Here is a 20,933-nt window from a genome sequence, read left to right on the forward strand (position 1 = left end):
AGATTTTTTGGGGGGTTGTATCATTTGATTTACACAACATGCCTACCACTTTGAAGATGCAAAATATTTTTCTATGTGAAACAAACAAGAAATAAGACAACTTGAGCGTGCATAACTATTAACCCCCCCAAACTCAATACTTTGTAGAGCCACCTTTTGCAGCAATTACAGCTGCAAGTCAATTGGGTTGTCTCTATAAGCTTGGCACATCTAGCCACTGGGATTTTTGCCCATTCTTCAAGGCAAAACTGCTCCAGCTCCTTCAAGTTGGATGGGTTCCGCTGGTGTACAGCAATCTTTAAGTCATACCACAGATTCTCAATTGGATTCAGGTCTGGGCTTTGACTAGGCCATTCCAAGACATTTAAATATTTCCCCTTAAACCACTCGAGTGTTGCTTTAGCAGTATGCTTAGGGTCATTGTCTTGCTGGAAGGTGAACCTCCGTCCCAGTCCCAAATCTCTGGAAGACTGAAACAGGTTTCCCTCAAGAATTTCCCTGTATTTAGCGCCATCCATCATTCCTTCAATTCTGACCAGTTTCCCAGTCCCTGCCAATGAAAAATATCCCCACAGCATGATGCTGCCACCACCATGCTTCACTGTGGGGATGGTGTTCTCGGGGTGATGAGAGGTGTTGGGTTTGCACCAGACATAGCGTTTTCCTTGATGGCCAAAAAGCTCAATTTTAGTCTCATCTGACCAGAGTACCTTCTTCCATATGTTTGGGGAGTCTCCCACATGCCTTTTGGCGAACACCAAACATGCTTTTTTCTGGCCACTCTTCCGTAAAGCCCAGCTCTGTGGAGTGTACGGCTTAAAGTGGTCTTATGGACAGATACTCCATTCTCCGCTGTGGAGCTTTGCAGCTCCTTCAGGGTTATCTTTGGTCTCTTTGTTGCCTCTCTGATTAATGCCCTCCTTGCCTGGTCCGTGAGTTTTGGTGGGCGGCCCTCTCTTGGCAGGTTTGTTGTGGTGCAATATTCTTTCAATTTTTTTATAATGGATTTAATGGTGCTCCATGGGATGTTCAAAGTTTCTGATATTTTTTTATAACCCAACCCTGATCTGTACTTCTCCACAACTTTGTCCCTGACCTGTTTGGAGAGCTCCTTGGTCTTCATAGTGCTGCTTGCTTGGTGGTGCCTCTTGCTTAGTGGTGTTGCAGACTCTGGGGCCTTTCAGAACAGGAGTATATATACTGAGATCATGTGACATATCATGTGACACTTAGATTGCACACAGGTGGACTTTATTTAACTAATTATGTGACTTCTGAAGGTAATTGGTTGCACCAGATCTTATTTAGGGACTTCATAGCAAAGGGGGTGAATACACATGCACCACTTTTCCGTTATTTATTTTTTAGAATTTTGTTAAACAAGTAATTTTTTTCATTTCACTTCACCAATTTTGTGTATGTCCATTATATGAAATCCAAATAAAAATCAATTTAAATTACAGGTTGTAATGCAACAAAATAGGAAAAACGCCAAGGGGGATGAATACTTTTGCATGGCACTGTATGCCTTCCCATATCATAACCCCCACCGCCACCATGGGGCACTCTGTTCACAACAATGACATCAACAAACCGCTCGCCCACGCAACGCCATACAGTGGTGTAGTGGTGCTTGGAGAAGTGGGCGTACTCTAATTCTTGCCAAAATATTTCCAAACGGCCCGCCGGCAAAGGAAAGGTGCCCTACAGTGGTGTAGTGGTGCTTGGAGAAGTGGGCGTACCCTTGGAGAAGTGGGCGTACCCTTGGAGAAGTGGGCGTACCCTTGGAGAAGTGGGCGTACCCTTGGAGAAGTGGGCGTACCCTTGGAGAAGTGGGCGTACCCTTGGAGAAGTGGGCGTACCCTTGGAGAAGTGGGCGTACCCTTGGAGAAGTGGGCGTACCCGCCGGCAAAGGAAAGGTGCCCTGTGAGAAACAGTGACATGCCCTCTGAAGGACCTAAAGTGATAAATCCCATATTGGCCTTTCACAGTCAGGCCAACCCAAGCTATACTGTCCCAGTCAGGCCAACCCAAGCTATACTGTCCCAGTCAGGCCAACCCAAGCTGTACTGTCCCAGTCAGGCCAACCCAAGCTGTACTGTCACAGTCAGGCCAACCCAAGCTATACTGTCACAGTCAGGCCAACCCAAGCTATACTGTCCCAGTCAGGCCAACCCAAGCTATACTGTCCCAGTCAGGCCAACCCAAGCTATACTGTCACAGTCAGGCCAACCCAAGCTATACTGTCACAGTCAGGCCAACCCAAGCTATACTGTCCCAGTCAGGCCAACCCAAGCTATACTGTCCCAGTCAGGCCAACCCAAGCTATACTGTCCCAGTCAGGCCAACCCAAGCTATACTGTCACAGTCAGGCCAACCCAAGCTATACTGTCACAGTCAGGCCAACCCAAGCTATACTGTCCCAGTCAGGCCAACCCAAGCTATACTGTCCCAGTCAGGCCAACCCAAGCTATACTGTCCCAGTCAGGCCAACCCAAGCTATACTGTCCCAGTCAGGCCAACCCAAGCTATACTGTCCCAGTCAGGCCAACCCAAGCTATACTGTCACAGTCAGGCCAACCCAAGCTGTACTGTCACAGTCAGGCCAACCCAAGCTGTACTGTCCCAGTCAGGCCAACCCAAGCTATACTGTCCCAGTCAGGCCAACCCAAGCTATACTGTCCCAGTCAGGCCAACCCAAGCTATACTGTCCCAGTCAGGCCAACCCAAGCTATACTGTCACAGTCAGGCCAACCCAAGCTGTACTGTCACAGTCAGGCCAACCCAACTGTTCAGTCGGCTAATAGTAGGTATATTATTGAAACAGATAAACTGAATCAGAAATTTTAAGGTTTCAGATGTTTAAAAAAGAAAAATGTTCTCAAATACACACTTTTTTAAACAGAAAAATAACAAAATTGTATGTTCTAAGACCATAACAATGCTTAACATTTAATAGAGGTTTTTGGGAAAGCCTTTCCATCTACCAGAAGATGGTCATTTTGGAACAGACGGTTAGGTCTACTGCCGTGTGTACATTGGTGCTCCTAAAATATGAAGAAATAATAATAATAACAATAATAATAATAAATACAATAATATGAATATTAATAATGCATAATAATACATAGTACATAATAATATGAATATTAATAATACATAATAAATAATAATAATACATCATACTAAATAATAATAATACTACTAAATAATAATAATAATAATAATAATAATAATAATAATAATATAATGATAAATAATAGTTTATCAACATTTGAAACTAAACATTCTGCTATGTTCCATCAGCCCTATGAATTGATACGGCATATACCTTCACTACACTACTTTGATACGTATCAGTGAGGATTAAGAAGGAAGAATATGCAATGTCCACTGAAAAATAAGTGGGTATACAGCGTACACCACTGACTACACGTGGTCTGCATATACCCACTACACCACTGACGCCATACACATGGTCTGCTGTTGTGAGGCTGGTTGGACGTACTGCCAAATTCTCTAAAATGACCTTGGAGGCGGCTTACGGTAGAGAAATGAACATTCAGTTATCTGGAAACAGCTCTGATGGACATTCCTGCAGTCAGCACGCCAATTACATAGTCCCTCATAACTTGAGACATCTGTGGCATTGTGTTGGCCTTTAATTGTATCCTGCACAAGGTGCACCTGTGTAATGATCATGCTGTTTAATCAGCTTCTTGATATGTCACACACCTGTCAGGTGGATGGATTATCTTGGCAAAGGAGAAATGCTCACTAGCAGGGATGCAAACATATAACGTTCATCCTGATTCACAGCGATAAAATGCTACATAAAACAGGTTCAAACTATAGAAAACTGAAAATAATTATAGAGAAATTGAAGCCTTCTGTAATTTATGAAACTGGAATAAAATAATAACAAAGAAATAGTACAAAACTATATTGTATCAACAAAAAACACAAAAAAACATTCAGTTTGTTTTGATGACACATTTGACATTTGACCTTTCCTCCTACAGAACCTGGTAACACGGCAGAATTCTAGATGTCCGCTGTCATCCACTGTTCCAAATTATATGAAAATCATCCTCCACCAGTGCTGATACAGTCCCCAGACAGAGAAAATAATCCACCACTAGTACTGCTACAGTCCCCAGACAGAGACAGAGAAAATCATCCACCACTAGTACTGCTACAGTCCCCAGACAGAGACAGAGAAAATCATCCACCACTAGTACTGCTACAGTCCCCAGACAGAGACAGAGAAAATCATCCACCACTAGTACTGCTACAGTCCCCAGACAGAGACAGAGAAAATCATCCACCACTAGTACTGCTACAGTCCCCAGACAGAGACAGAGAAAATAATCCACCACTAGTACTGCTACAGTCCCCAGACAGAGACAGAGAAAATAATCCACCACTAGTACTGCTACAGTCCCCAGACAGAGACAGAGAAAATCATCCACCACTAGTACTGCTACAGTCACCAGAGAGAGAAAATCATCCACCACTAGTACTGCTACAGTCACCAGAGAGAGACAGAGAAAATAATCCACCACTAGTACTGCTACAGTCCCCAGACAGCACCTCACCCACTCTATTTCTCTCTCTCTCTCTCCTTCTCCCTCTCTCTTTCTGACTATCTTTCTCTCTCGCTCGCACTTCTCTCTCTCTCTCTCTCTCTCTCTCTCTCTCTCTCTCTCTCTCTCTCTCTCTCTCTCTCTCTCTCTCGTCTCTCTCTGTCTCTCTGTCTCTCTCTTTCTCTGTGTCTGTCTGTCTGTCTGTCTGTCTGTCTGTCTGGCTCTCAATTAAATTCAAATGTCTTTATTGGCATGGGAAACATACACTACATTAACAAAAGTATGTGGACACCTGCTCGTCAAACTTCTCATTCCAAATCATGGGCATTAATATGGAGTTGGTCCCTCCTTTGCTGCTATAACAGCCTCCACTCTTCTGGGAAGGCTTTCCACTAGATGTTGGAACATTGCTGCAGGGACTTGCTTCCATTCAGCCACAAGAGCATTAGTGAGGTCGGGCACTGATGTTGGGCGATTAGGCCTGGTTCGCAGTCGGCGTGCCAATTCATCCCAAAGGTGTTCGATGGGGTTGAGGTCAGGGCTCTGTGCAGGCCGGTCAAGTTCTTCCACACCGATCTCGACAAACCATTTCTGTATGGACCTCGCTTTGTGGATGGGGGCATTGTCATGCTGAAACAGGAAAGGGCCTTCCCCAAACTGTTGCCACAAAGTTGGAAGCAAAGAATCGTCTAGAATGTCATTGTACGCTATAGTGTTAAGATTTCCCTTCACTGGAACTAAGGGGCCTAGCCCGAACCATGAAAAACAGCCCCAGGCCATTATTCCTCCTCCACCAAACTTCACAGTTGGCACTATGCATTCGGGCAGGTAGCGTTCTCCTGGCATCCACCAAACCCAGATTTGTCATTCGGACTGCCAGATGCGTTTCCACTCACTGAGGAAATGAACTAGTCTGCTGTGAATGATAATGCAGAGGATTTTCCCAAGGTTGCTGTTGACTCATATCCCACGCTAGTTAATGGGGTCAGATTTTTCTCCACTTTTGTGGATTGCAGTGATTAGTCCTTGGTTCCAAATATTGGGGAAGATGCCAGAGCTGAGGATGATGTTTCAGTATGGCCAATTGGAATTTATGGTCTGTATATTTCATCATCTCTCTCTGTCTCTCTAGATATAATTCAGCAACACCACTAACAGTTCAACAGCCAGTTCTGTGCATCTAGAACTCCAAATCAACCTTGTCACACTGTGGGAAGGATTCAAATAGACACTGTGTGTGTGTGTGTGTGTGTGTGTGTGTGTGTGTGTGTGTGTGTGTGTGTGTGTGTGTGTGTGTGTGTGTGTGTGTGTGTGTGTGTGTGTGTGTGTGTGTGTGTGTGTGCGTGCGTGCGTGTGTGTGTGCGTGCGTTGGTTCTTCTATTCTTGTTGGGGCCTTAAAATCCCCAAAAGTCCCCACAAGGACTAAAACAAGGAATATTTGCCCTCTTGTGAATGATGAGTAATGAGTATGACATTAACAGAGTGCTAATCCATCCTGCCTCAAACATACCTGATTAAACTGATCAAAGGCGATGATTAGAGGTTGTACAGTGGGGGAAAAAAGTATTTACTCAGCCACCAATTGTGCAAGTTCTCCCACTTAAAAAGATGAGAGAGGCCTGTAATTTTCATAATTGGTACACGTCAACTATGACAGACAAAATGAGAAAGAAAAATCCAGAAAATCACATTGTAGGATTTTTAATGAATTTATTAGCAAATTATGGTGGAAAATAAGTATTTGGTCAATAACAAAAGTTTCTCAATACTTTGTTATATACCCTTTGTTGGCAATGACACAGGTCAAACGTTTTCTGTAAGTCTTCACAAGGTTTTCACACACTGTTGCTGGTATTTTGGCCCATTCCTCCATGCAGATCTCCTCTAGAGCAGTGATGTTTTGGGGCTGTCGCTGGGCAACACAGACTTTCAACTCTCTCCAAAGATTTTCTATGGGGTTGAGATCTGGAGACTGGCTAGGCCACTCCAGGACCTTGAAATGCTTCTTACGAAGCCACTCCTTCGTTGCCCGGGCGGTGTGTTTGGGGTCATTGTCATGCTGAAAGACCCAGCCACGTTTCATCTTCAATGCCCTTGCTGATGGAAGGAGGTTTTCACTCAAAATCTCACGATACATGGCCCCATTCATTCTTTCCTTTACACGGATCAGTCGTCCTGGTCCCTTTGCAGAAAAACAGCCCCAAAGCATGATGTTTCCACCCCCATGCTTCACAGTAGGTATGGTGTTCTTTGGATGCAACTCAGCATTCTTTGTCCTCCAAACACGACGAGTTGAGTTTTTACCAAAAAGTTATATTTTGGTTTCATCTGACCATATGACATTCTCCCAATCCTCTTCTGGATCATTTCTCGTGTCCTTTGACAGCTCTTTGGTCTTGGCCATAGTGGAGTTTGGAGTGTGACTGTTTGAGGTTGTGGTTAGGTGTATTTTATACTGATAACAAGTTCAAACAGGTGCCATTAATACAGGTAACGAGTGGAGGACAGAGGAGCCTCTTAAAGAAGAAGTTACAGGTCTGTGAGAGCCAGAAATCTTGCTTGTTTGTAGGTGACCAAATACTTATTTCCACCCATAATTTGCAAATAAATTCATTAAAAATCCTACAATGTGATTTTCTGGATTTTTTTTCCTCAGTTTGTCTGTCATAGTTGCCGTGTGCCTATGATGAAAATTACAGGCCTCTCTCATCTTTTTAAGTGGGAGAACTTGCAAAATTGGTGGCTGACTAAATACTTTTTTTCCCCCACTGTAAGTGCTGGGCTAAAACAAACACATGCACAGCCTGACTGTGGATCTCTCCAGGACCAGAAGAACCCACTCCCTCCACATCAGGGACTCAAACCAGTGTGGTAGATCTCTCCAGGACCAGAAGAACCCGCTCCCTCCACATCAGGGACTCAAACCAGTGTGGTAGATCTCTCCAGGACCAGAAGAACCCGCTCCCTCCACATCAGGGACTCAAACCAGTGTGGTAGATCTCTCCAGGATCAGAAGAACCCGCTCCCTCCACATCAGGGACTCAAACCAGTGTGGTAGATATCTCCAGGACCAGAAGAACCCGCTCCCTCCACATCAGGGACTCAAACCAGTGTGGTAGATCTCTCCAGGACCAGAAGAACCCGCTCCCTCCACATCAGGGACTCAAACCAGTGTGGTAGATCTCTCCAGGACCAGAAGAACCCGCTCCCTCCACATCAGGGACTCAAACCAGTGTGGTAGATATCTCCAGGATCAGAAGAACCCGCTCCCTCCACATCAGGGACTCAAACCAGTGTGGTAGATATCTCCAGGATCAGAAGAACCCGCTCCCTCCACATCAGGGACTCAAACCAGTGTAGTGACATTGATGGTTTCTCGGAACTGATGGCTTCTAGGAATGTGACTTCATGTAGCAGGGTAGGAGTATTAACATTACAAACATGTCCATGAATTATAATCCACATAATAATTAACTTTTCCTGTTGCTGCAGGATTCTTTTCCTTCGGTAGCAAACTGGCTCAAATTATATGATCCTACATCTGTTTGTAGGCTATCCGAATAACATTGACTTTCACTCCGTCCATGTGTTGTTGAGTTTGACACCCGCGCCGCGCACAGAGAGACGCCCACAGACGCTCAAAGCTAACGCACTGAATGCGCAGAGAGAGACCCATTGGTGTCAGTCTGGTTCTGTGAAGAGGAGACGCCGCAGCAGTAGAAGAAGGAGCAGCATACTATAAGGAAGGAGACAGACTAGATAGCCACACCGTTCGCTCTGGAGAAGGTGACACCGTGGCATTGCCTAACCTTTCTCCTGGAATCCAGATATAAAGTGACAAGTTAAAAATGTTCTGAGCTTCTGTCAAACCTCGGAGTTCCGTTGGTCCATTCACAGTAGACTAGCGTCAACAAACCGATACGGACAACGCGAAACCGTAAATTGTTGTCCTGAGAGCGAAGCCGGATATTTTCGAGAACGGGAGTGATATCGGCCAGAATCTCTCTCCATCTCCAAACGTCGAGATGAATACCAACGACGCTAAGGAGTATCTCACTAGGCGGGAGATACCTCAACTGTTTGAGGTGAGATCTGTTGGCTTCGCGGGCTTCGGTTACAATACTTTTATCCGTGGCAGTTCGGTATTACAGATTAATTAGGGTATTATCCGTTGGGGTTTGAAAAAATATTCGTTTAGTCGTCCACATTAGGCTAAATCGTTAAATGATACAGTATGTGGAGCCTAAATGATATATAGCTACAGTAGCCCTGCCATAGAAATAAGTGCATACTGGTATACACCTTTTTATTTCAGTTTTAGCATCAATCAGAGGGTACCATTTGAAAGGTTTCATATCACGTTTGAAATGGTTGAATCCATTCCAATATAACCAATGGCAATAAAGGTTTTTATTAATGTTTATTTTTAGTCAGATAATGTTATTCATTAAAAAGACAACTGACTGATGATGTAAGTAAATAAATACATAATGTTGGGTAACCAATTCTAGTCATGGTGTCAAATTGATGTTTACAACTGTCAGGCAGAGAGATAGAGAGAGAGACCACTACAAATAATCTAGAGCATTGGGGTGAAGGCTTGCATATTCAAGACATTCTGCATAGTTTGTCCTATTTCAGTGTGTTTCAATAAATAATATGTATTTGCTAACTAACCAGATACATTCTTTAATCTTCTTTAATAGATGGATATATGCTTTAAAAAATACAAAAAATGTAGATATGCTTTTTATTTTGTATTGTTTTATATATTGTTTGCATGTTTAGTTAATTGTATATTCATTATTTGTTTAGTAATATAATTTACACAGTGGAGGTTCTGCCAAGCATTTGAGTCATTTTCCAGATCAAAAATATTTTTGAACCAATTTTTCTTTTTTTTTTGAACATTATTTTATAACCCATAAATCAATGAACCATCTTCTAAATCTTTGGCCCCAACCCCAGTCCATTGTGTTGGGTTGGGAAATACAACAATAAATCCACGGCTTCTGGCAGTGGAGCTGTAGAGGGTAGTAGTTGAAGGCTTGCATCCCAAATGGTACCCTATTCCCTACATAGTGCACTACTTTTGACCAGGGCCCATAGGGTAGTTGTGCGCTACGTAGGGAATAGGGTGCCATTTGAGACAGAGAAGAAGAGGGTGGATGCTTAGTTGGAAGGATGTCTTTAGTCTTAGGAGGGATTGTTTAAGAACCCTCAGGGTGAAGGAATGACACGCACAGACGACACACACGCGTAAGTGGTATTTCTCTCTACATGGGTGGAAAGAAAGTTCTCTCATAAAGTGATTCATTCATTGCGTTTTCTAATAGAGAACAGGACAGTCAACATAGACAGAGGTCTCCTGTGCCTTTCCTATGGATGTCACTTTCACCACGATCTTTCCACCAGCTGTAATAAGTTAACCCAGGCTGGAAGCCTTGTGCCGTTTCCCTACACTGGTGACATGGTTTTGTGCAGATCTAACGCACCTGTGAAAGCAACAATGCAGAAAATGTACGATGCTCTACGATTACGTTTCAAGTCTTAAAACAATGATATAACATCAACATGAATCTGTTAGGGTTAGAGGAGGTTAGGGTCAGGCTAAGGGGTCGGGGTTGAGGGTCAGGGGGTCAGGGTTTCACTTCTGTCTCTCTCATTGTGTTGTTGTTGTTATTGTTATTGTTGTTGTTGTTGTTGATGATGTTGTTGTTGTCTTCTCCAGAGCCTGTTGACAGGGTTGATGTACTATAAGCCAGAGGACCCCATAGACTACCTGGAGGTGTGTCTAAAGAAGGTGAGGGAGCTTGGGGGCCCAGACAGGGTCCGGTGGGACACATTCGTCGGCCAGGAGAAGAAGTCCCTTCCCCCCCTCAACGGAGGACAATCGCGTAGGTCCTTCTTCCGAAATGGTGAGCGGTGTGTGTGTTCTGCCACACTAGGAGTGAGGACTGAGGAGGCTCGTTTTCAATTGGTCTTTCCTCGATTCCTTGCATCGTCTCCACTTGCCTCCTTCCCAAACCGTATGGCAGGAGAAGATCCAAGGTCTCCCACTCTGACCGTTTCCTCCAAACCATTTTGAGACAGATGGCATAGAGAGGACACGGGGAATGAAGGAAAGACACATTCAGAGTCAGGGTTACCCCTGGAAAAACAATGTTCTTAAATCCAGACATTGAGATCAGGGAGCAATACTGTAAAAAGATAAGATGTCTGTCTGTCCACCCATTCTAACCTGGGGTTTTGTTATTGTAGCAGCTGGATAGATAGTACATTATTAGCAGAGAAGGAAAATATTACTTAACTGTCCAATGGAAATGTTGTGTTCTGCTTTATTCCAACCCCTCCAAAAGAAACACAAACTCACACAGAGGTTGGAGCAAAGGGCAGCTATTGTAGTCTACAACGCTCCTAGTTGTTAGGGATTAAGTGCCTTGCGCAAAGGCACAGGGATATTTAGGAGTGGCTGGTAAGGGCAGGGTTTCCCTGTAGACAACCTTGTCTCAAATCCGCACCTCAAGGTCAGTATCCCTGCTGGTTTCCATTCTGAATGAGACATCGTGATAAAGATATCTGTCTGTCCACCCATTCTAACCTGGTAAGGTTATTGGTACAGCTAGATACATAGATTAGATTGTATCTATGTACATACATTGTTACATAGTTACAGCTAGATAGATAGATAGATAGATAGATATATAGATAGATAGAGAGATAGATAGATAGATAGAGAGATAGATAGATAGATACTAGACATTGTTACACTCCTGTACTTAATTATCTTTTTGACAATCTGTGTCACGCCCTGGCTCTGGGGACTCTAGTATGTTGAGCCAGGGTGTGAGTTTTCATGTGTGTTGGTTCTAGTTGTATATCTATGTTGGCCAGGGTGGCTCCCAATCAGAGACGGCTGTAGCTCGTTGTCTCTGATTGGGAGTCATACTTAGGTAGCCGTTAGGCATTCATTCATTGTGGTTTCTTGTTCCGTGTTGGTTCGTGTATGTAACCAGGGACGTCACGTTTTCGTTTTGTTGTTTTGTTCGTGTGATCATTATATAAATAAATATGTTCGCATTCCAACACCACACCCACCTACAGCAAACACTGACAGAAGAAACCACCAAGACTGGACCAAGCAGCGTGTCCAGGAGCCATCGCCAGGGAGATCTCTAGCAGATCTCCTTCGCCTCCTCGACTGGGTCAAGCCGGGTGAGGAAGAGAAGGGCTTGACATGGAAGCAGAAGGGCGAAAGGCTGGCGAGGGACATGGAGACCTGGTCCACGGGTAGGAGAGACGCCCAGAAATTTTTTAGGGGGGGGCTAACGCCGTGGACGACGGGCCAGCAGGAGACCGCGGCAGAGCGGCCCAGCGGGTTGGCAGAGGAGGCCGCCAGGTTACGGGGGCCTCTGGTCGAAGAGGGGATGGAAGGTGTAGAGGCACGGCGAGAGGTACTGGGGTGTGTTACCAGTCCGGTCCGGCCCATTCCAGATCCCTGCGTAGGACCAGTGGTGTGTGTCCCCAGTACGGTCCGGCCTGTTCCTGCTCCCCGCACCAGGCCAATGGTGCGCGTCGTCAGCCCGGCTCGGCCCGTTCCTGCTCCCCGCACCAAGTCAGTGGTGCGCTTCGTCAGCCCGGCTCGGCCCGTTCCTGCTCCCCGCACCAAGTTAGTGGTGCGCTTCGTCAGCCCGGCTCGGCCCGTTCCTGCTCCCCGCACCAAGTCAGTGGTGCGCTTCGTCAGCCCGGCTCGGCCCGTTCCTGCTCCCCGCACCAAGTCAGTGGTGCGCTTCGTCAGCCCGGCTCGGCCCATTCCTGCTCCCCGCACCAAGTCAGTGGTGCGCTTCGTCAGCCCGGCGCGGCCCGTTCCTGCTCCCCACACCAAGTCAGGTGTGCGTTTCGTCAGCCCGGCTCGGGCCGTTCCTGCTCCCCACACCAAGCCAGTGGTGTGCGTCGTCAGTCCGGCACAGGCCGTGCCTGTTCCACTGGTGCCTGGTTCAGCACGGGTCAGCTGCTTCACACCGGAGCTAGAGCAATCCGCTCCACCAGTGTGCAGTCCAGCTCCGGTCAGCAGGGCCAGACCGGACCAGGGGTACCTTGGGGGGTTAGAGAGCGAGTGGGGATCATGCCCGGAGCTTAATCCGCCGCCAAGGCGGAGTGCCCACCCGGTCCCTCCCCTGTGGTATTTGGTTGGCGCGGTCGGAGTCCGCGCCTTTAGGGGGGGGTACTGTCACGCCCTGGCTCTGGGGACTCTAGTATGTTGAGCCAGGGTGTGAGTTTTCATGTGTGTTGGTTCTAGTTGTATATCTATGTTGGCCAGGGTGGCTCCCAATCAGAGACGGCTGTAGCTCGTTGTCTCTGATTGGGAGTCATACTTAGGTAGCCGTTAGGCATTCATTCATTGTGGTTTCTTGTTCCGTGTTGGTTCGTGTATGTAACCAGGGACGTCACATTTTCGTTTTGTTGTTTTGTTCGTGTGATCATTATATAAATAAATATGTTCGCATTCAACGCTGCGCCTTGGTCCTCCTCTCTCACCGACGATCGTGACAATCTGAAGAGCAAAGGGGATCATAAACTAGCTTGCATCCCAAATGGCACCCTATTCCCTGCATAGTGCACTGCTTTTGACCAGAGCCCTATGGACCTTTCCCATCCCTATGGGCCCTGGTCAAAAGTAGTGCACTATATAGGGAATAGGTTGCTATTTGGTACACAGACAGAGCCAGTAGTAGTGTAACATGTAACAGCAACCCTCAGGTGCAGACAGACATCAGGGAAACAGATGCAGGGTGGCTGCAAAGAGAAAGTGATCGTTTGGTTTGATGTTTAGTCTGGGGGTGTGGCCTGAGACTTGGACCTGGTACCGTGTGGCTCAGTTGGTAGAACACAGGCTTTACCAGAAGGTGATGTTTAGTCTGGCGTTTGCCTTGTCTCTGTCTGTTGAGCTGCAGCCTACCGAGTCTGACGCTAAACCTATTCTGAAAATGTTTTGACTCATTTTTAATTTGAATGATCGCGAGGCTGGTTGCATTGTTTTCGACTGTTTGTCTGTCAGGGTTCGTAATACCATGGCCAGTACACACTTCTGTCTCTCTCATGGCTGTATCTTATAGTGTATGACTAATTCAGCATTGTGGCCAATTAGTCAATGAAATTATGTGGATAAAAGTGGTATTAGATACATGTAAGAAACAATCTCTTGCTGAATAACAACTTGTGTGTGTGTGTGTGTGTGTGTGTGTGTGTGTGTGTATGTGTGTGTGTGTGTGTGTGTGTGTGTGCGTGTGTGTGTGTGTGTGTGTGTGTGTGTGTGTGCGTGTGTGTGTGTGTGTGTGTGTGTGTGTGTGTGCTTGCCTGCCTACTTACCTGAGTGTGTTCTCTCCCACCAGTGCTCCCAGACAGTCCCAACTTCCCGTACCGGCGCTACGACCGTCTCCCTCCCATCAGCCAGTTCTCCATTGAGAGTGATTCAGACCTGTCGGAGACCGCTGAGCTCATCGAGGAGTACGAGGTGTTCGACCCCTCCAGACCCCGACCCAAAGTCCTCCTCATCATCGGTAAATTACCTCTAACCTCGAACCCTGACCTCTAACCCCAACCCTGACCCTTCAAGACGAAAGACCCAAAGTCCTCCTCATCATCACTAAATGACCTATAACCTCGAACCCCAACCCGAACCCCTCCAGACCAAGACCTAAAGTCATCCTCGTCATCGGTAAACAACCTGACCCTGACTTTAACCTTTAACCCTGACCATAGCACCGAACCTAGCACTGTAACCTTTAACCCTGACCATAGCACCGAACCTAGCACTGTAACCTCTAACCCTGACCATAGCACCGAACCTAGCACTGTAACCTTTAACCCTGACCATAGCACCGAACCTAGCACTGTAACCTCTAACCCTGACCATAACCTAAAACCTTTAGGGTTAGTCATCCTCAATCTGGTGCGTAGGTGGGTGAGTGTGCATGCCTGCTGCCTACAGTATATGTGTACGTGCCAGTATGCGGGCATTTCTGTCTGTGAGTGGGCTGTTCGTTGCCATCTGAACAAGGAAAAACTGGAGGCAAATTCATCTATCAAGGATTTGATTGGTTTCCATGGTGAGTTCTATCGATCGTTTCTCTTCCTTAAGAAGATAAGGCCGGCAGGTAACAAAGGATTGGACGTTCCATTCACACCGTTAGATACGTATCAAACATATGTTTTTACTAATCAGACTTCATTGACATGCATATGACCATGTCTACAGCCTCTACTACAGTACTATCAATTCACCTTGGCTGCATCCCAAATGGCACCCTATTCCCTATATAGTGCACTACATTAGACCAGAGAATGGCACCCTATTCCTTATATAGTGCACTACTTTAGACCAGAGAATGGCACCCTATTCCCTATATAGTGCACTACTTTAGACCAGAGAATGGCACCCTATTCCCTATATAGTGCACTACATTAGACCAGAGAATGGCACCCTATTCCCTATATAGTGCACTACTTTAGACCAGAGAATGGCACCCTATTCCCTATATAGTGCACTACATTAGACCAGAGAATGGCACCCTATTCCCTATATAGTGCACTACTTTAGACCAGAGAATGGCACCGTATTCCCTATATAGTGCACTACTTTAGACCAGAGAATGGCACCCTATTCCCTATATAGTGCACTACTTTAGACCAGAGAATGGCACCCTATTCCCTATATAGTGCACTACATTAGACCAGAGAATGGCACCCTATTCCCTATATAGTGCACTACTTTAGACCAGAGAATGGCACCCTATTCCCTATATAGTGCACTACATTAGACCAGAGAATGGCACCCTATTCCCTATATAGTGCACTACTTTAGACCATAGAATGGCACCGTATTCCCTATATAGTGCACTACTTTAGACCAGAGAATGGCACCCTATTCCCTATATAGTGCACTACTTTAGACCAGAGAATGGCACCCTATTCCCTATATAGTGCACTACTTTAGACCAGAGAATGGCACCCTATTCCCTATATAGTGCACTACTTTAGACCAGAGAATGGCACCCTATTCCCTATATAGTGCACTACTTTAGACCAGAGAATGGCACCCTATTCCCTATATAGTGCACTACTTTAGACCAGAGAATGGCACCCTATTCCCTATATAGTGCACTACATTAGACCAGAGAATGGCACCCTAGTCCCTATATAGTGCACTACTTTAGACCAGAGAATGGCCCCCTATTCCCTATATAGTGCACTACTTTAGACCAGAGAATGGCACCCTATTCCCTATATAGTGCACTACTTTAGACCAGAGAATGGCACCCTAGTCCCTATATAGTGCACTACTTTAGACCAGAGAATGGCCCCCTAGTCCCTATATAGTGCACTACTTTAGACCAGAGAATGGCACCCTATTCCCTATATAGTGCAATACTTTAGACCAGGACCAATAGGGGATAGGGGGCCATTTGGGACACACCCCTTGTATCTAGAAATTAACATACAAGAAAGATGTTAGATTATATAAAAATATAGTCTACAACAGATAGATTATATAATAATGTAGTCTACAACAGATTATATAATAATATAGTCTACAACAGATGATATAATAATATAGTCTACAACAGATGATATAATAATATAGTCTACAACAGATTATATAATAATATAGTCTACAACAGATTATATAATAATATAGTCTACAACAGATGATATAATAATATAGTCTACAACAGATTATATAATAATATAGTCTACAACAGATGATATAATAATATAGTCTACAACAGATTATATAATAATATAGTCTACAACAGATGATATAATAATATAGTCTACAACAGATTATATAATAATATAGTCTACAACAGATGATATAATAATATAGTCTACAACAGATGATATAATAATATAGTCTACAACAGATGATATAATAATATAGTCTACAACAGATGATATAATAATATAGTCTACAACAGATTATATAATAATATAGTCTACAACAGATTATATAATAATATAGTCTACAACAGATGATATAATAATATAGTCTACAACAGATGATATAATAATATAGTCTACAACAGATTATATAATAATATAGTCTACAACAGATGATATAATAATATAGTCTACAACAGATTATATAATAATATAGTCTACAACAGATTATATAATAATATAGTCTACAACAGATTATATAATAATATAGTCTACAACAGATTATATAATAATATAGTCTACAACAGATGATATAATAATATAGTCTACAACAGATGATATAATAATATAGTCTACAACAGATTATATAATAATATAGTCTACAACAGATTATATAATAATATAGTCTACAACAGATTATATAATAATATAGTCTACAACAGATGATATAATAATATAGTCTACAACAGATGATATAATAATATAGTCTACAACAGATTATATAATAATATAGTCTACAACAGATGATATAATAATATAGTCTACAACAGATTATATAATAATATAGTCTACAACAGATTATATAATAATATAGTCTACAACAGATGATATAATAATATAGTCTACAACAGATGATATAATAATATAGTCTACAACAGATTATATAATAATATAGTCTACAACAGATTATATAATAATATAGTCTACAACAGATTATATAATAATATAGTCTACAACAGATGATATAATAATATAGTCTACAACAGATGATATAATAATATAGTCTACAACAGATGATATAATAATATAGTCTACAACAGATGATATAATAATATAGTCTACAACAGATTATATAATAATATAGTCTACAACAGATTATATAATAATATAGTCTACAACAGATTATATAATAATATAGTCTACAACAGATTATATAATAATATAGTCTACAACAGATGATATAATAATATAGTCTACAACAGATGATATAATAATATAGTCTACAACAGATGATATAATAATATAGTCTACAACAGATGATATAATAATATAGTCTACAACAGATGATATAATAATATAGTCTACAACAGATGATATAATAATATAGTCTACAACAGATGATATAATAATATAGTCTACAACAGATGATATAATAATATAGTCTACAACAGATGATATAATAATATAGTCTAGAACAGATGATATAATAATATAGTCTACAACAGATTATATAATAATATAGTCTACAACAGATGATATAATAATATAGTCTACAACAGATGATATAATAATATAGTCTACAACAGATGATATAATAATATAGTCTACAACAGATGATATAATAATATAGTCTACAACAGATTATATAATAATATAGTCTACAACAGATTATATAATAATATAGTCTACAACAGATTATATAATAATATAGTCTACAACAGATTATATAATAATATAGTCTACAACAGATGATATAATAATATAGTCTACAACAGATGATATAATAATATAGTCTACAACAGATGATATAATAATATAGTCTACAACAGATGATATAATAATATAGTCTACAACAGATGATATAATAATATAGTCTACAACAGATGATATAATAATATAGTCTACAACAGATGATATAATAATATAGTCTACAACAGATGATATAATAATATAGTCTACAACAGATGATATAATAATATAGTCTACAACAGATTATATAATAATATAGTCTACAACAGATGATATAATAATATAGTCTACAACAGATTATATAATAATATAGTCTACAACAGATTATATAATAATATAGTCTACAACAGATGATATAATAATATAGTCTACAACAGATGATATAATAATATAGTCTACAACAGATTATATAATAATATAGTCTACAACAGATTATATAATAATATAGTCTACAACAGATTATATAATAATATAGTCTACAACAGATTATATAATAATATAGTCTACAACAGATGATATAATAATATAGTCTACAACAGATGATATAATAATATAGTCTACAACAGATGATATAATAATATAGTCTACAACAGATTATATAATAATATAGTCTACAACAGATTATATAATAATATAGTCTACAACAGATTATATAATAATATAGTCTACAACAGATTATATAATAATATAGTCTACAACAGATGATATAATAATATAGTCTACAACAGATGATATAATAATATAGTCTACAACAGATGATATAATAATATAGTCTACAACAGATGATATAATAATATAGTTTACAACAGATGATATAATAATATAGTCTACAACAGATGATATAATAATATAGTCTACAACAGATGATATAATAATATAGTCTACAACAGATTATATAATAATATAGTCTACAACAGATTATATAATAATATAGTCTACAACAGATTATATAATAATATAGTCTACAACAGATTATATAATAATATAGTCTACAACAGATTATATAATAATATAGTCTACAACAGATGATATAATAATATAGTCTACAACAGATGATGTAATAATATAGTCTACAACAGATTATATAATAATATAGTCTACAACAGATTATATAATAATATAGTCTACAACAGATTATATAATAATATAGTCTACAACAGATTATACAGTGGGGAAAAAAAGTATTTAGTCAGCCACCAATTGTGCAAGTTCTCCCACTTAAAAAGATGAGAGAGACCTGTAATTTTCATCATAGGTACACGTCAACTATGACAGACAAAATTAGATTATTTTTTCCAGAAAATCACATTGTAGGATTTTTAATGAATTTATTTGCAAATTATGGTGGAAAATAAGTATTTGGTCAATAACAAAAGTTTCTCAATACTTTGTTATATACCCTTTGTTGGTAATGACACAGGTCAAGCGTTTTCTGTAAGTCTTCACAAGGTTTTCACACACTGTTGCTGGTATTTTGGCCCATTCCTCCATGCAGATCTCCTCTAGAGCAGTGATGTTTTGGGGCTGTCGCTGGGCAACACAGACTTTCAACTCCCTCCAAAGATTTTCTATGGGGTTGAGATCTGGAGACTGGCTAGGCCACTCCAGGACCTTGAAATGCTTCTTATGAAGCCACTCCTTCGTTGCCCGGGCGGTGTGTTTGGGATCATGCTGAAAGACCCAGCCACGTTTCATCTTCAATGCCCTTGCTGATGGAAGGAGGTTTTCATTCAAAATCTCACGATACATGGCCCCATTCATTCTTTCCTTTACACGGATCAGTCGTCCTGGTCCCTTTGCAGAAAAACAGCCCCAAAGCATGATGTTTCCACCCCCATGCTTCACAGTAGGTATGGTGTTCTTTGGATGCAACTCAGCATTCTTTGTCCTCCAAACACGACGAGTTGAGTTTTTACCAAAAAGTTATATTTTGGTTTCATCTGACCATATGACATTCTCCCAATCCTCTTCTGGATCATCCAAATGCACTCTAGCAAACTTCAGATGGGCCTGGACATGTACTGGCTTAAGCAGGGGGACACGTCTGGCACTGCAGGATTTGAGTCCCTGGCGACGTAGTGTGTTACTGATGGTAGGCTTTGTTACTTTGGTCCCAGCTCTCTGCAGGTCATTCACTAGGTCCCCCCGTGTGGTTCTGGGATTTTTGCTCACCGTTCTAGTGATCATTTTGACCCCACGGGGTGAGATCTTGCGTGGAGCCCCAGATCGAGGGAGATTATCAGTATGTCTTCCATTTCCTAATAATTGCTCCCACAGTTGATTTCTTCAAACCAAGCTGCTTACCCATTGCAGATGCAGTCTTCCCAGCCTGGTGCAGGTCTACAATTTTGTTTCTGGTGTCCTTTGACAGCTCTTTGGTCTTGGCCATAGTGGAGTTTGGAGTGTGACTGTTTGAGGTTGTGGACAGGTGTCTTTTATACTGATAACAAGTTCAAACAGGTGCCATTAATACAGGTAACGAGTGGAGGACAGAGGAGCCTCTTAAAGAAGAAGTTACAGGTCTGTGAGAGCCAGAAATCTTGCTTGTTTTAGGTGACCAAATACTTATTTTCCACCATAATTTGCAAATAAATTCATTAAAAATCCTACAATGTGATTTTCTGGATTTTTCTTCTTCTCAATTTGTCTGTCATAGTTGACGTGTACCTATGATGAAAATTACAGGCCTCTCTCATCTTTTTAAGTGGGAGAACATGCACAATTGGTGGCTGACTAAATACTTTTTTCCCCCACTGTATAATATAGTCTACAACACATAATATAATAATATAGTCTACAACAGATTATATAATAATATAGTGATTGGTTGATTGATAGATTGGTTGATTGATTGGCCATTGGCTAGGAAGTCCCCTCACCTGGTGTCCTAGGTCTGAATCAGTCCCTGGAAAGCCAGTAAATACAGTGAGCACCAAA

At 41.8% G+C, this 20,933-nt stretch overlaps 1 protein-coding gene across 1 annotated transcript in view; it reads left to right on the forward strand.

Annotated features, from left to right (window-relative positions):
• The first annotated feature begins 8,310 nt into the window (after positions 1 to 8,310).
• ak5 (adenylate kinase 5) overlaps positions 8,311 to 20,933 on the forward strand; it is a 155,522-nt gene continuing 142,899 nt past the window's right edge. Inside the window, 3 exon segments of the mRNA XM_084195324.1 lie at positions 8,311 to 8,671; positions 10,318 to 10,504; positions 13,979 to 14,146. Of these exon segments, the coding sequence (XP_084051450.1) occupies positions 8,612 to 8,671; positions 10,318 to 10,504; positions 13,979 to 14,146 (415 nt within the window). The 5' untranslated portion in view covers positions 8,311 to 8,611.

Source organism: Coregonus lavaretus, assembly GCF_964263955.1.
Source record: "Coregonus lavaretus genome assembly, contig: HAP1_SCAFFOLD_436, whole genome shotgun sequence".
In the NCBI taxonomy this organism is placed as follows: domain Eukaryota; kingdom Metazoa; phylum Chordata; class Actinopteri; order Salmoniformes; family Salmonidae; genus Coregonus; species Coregonus lavaretus.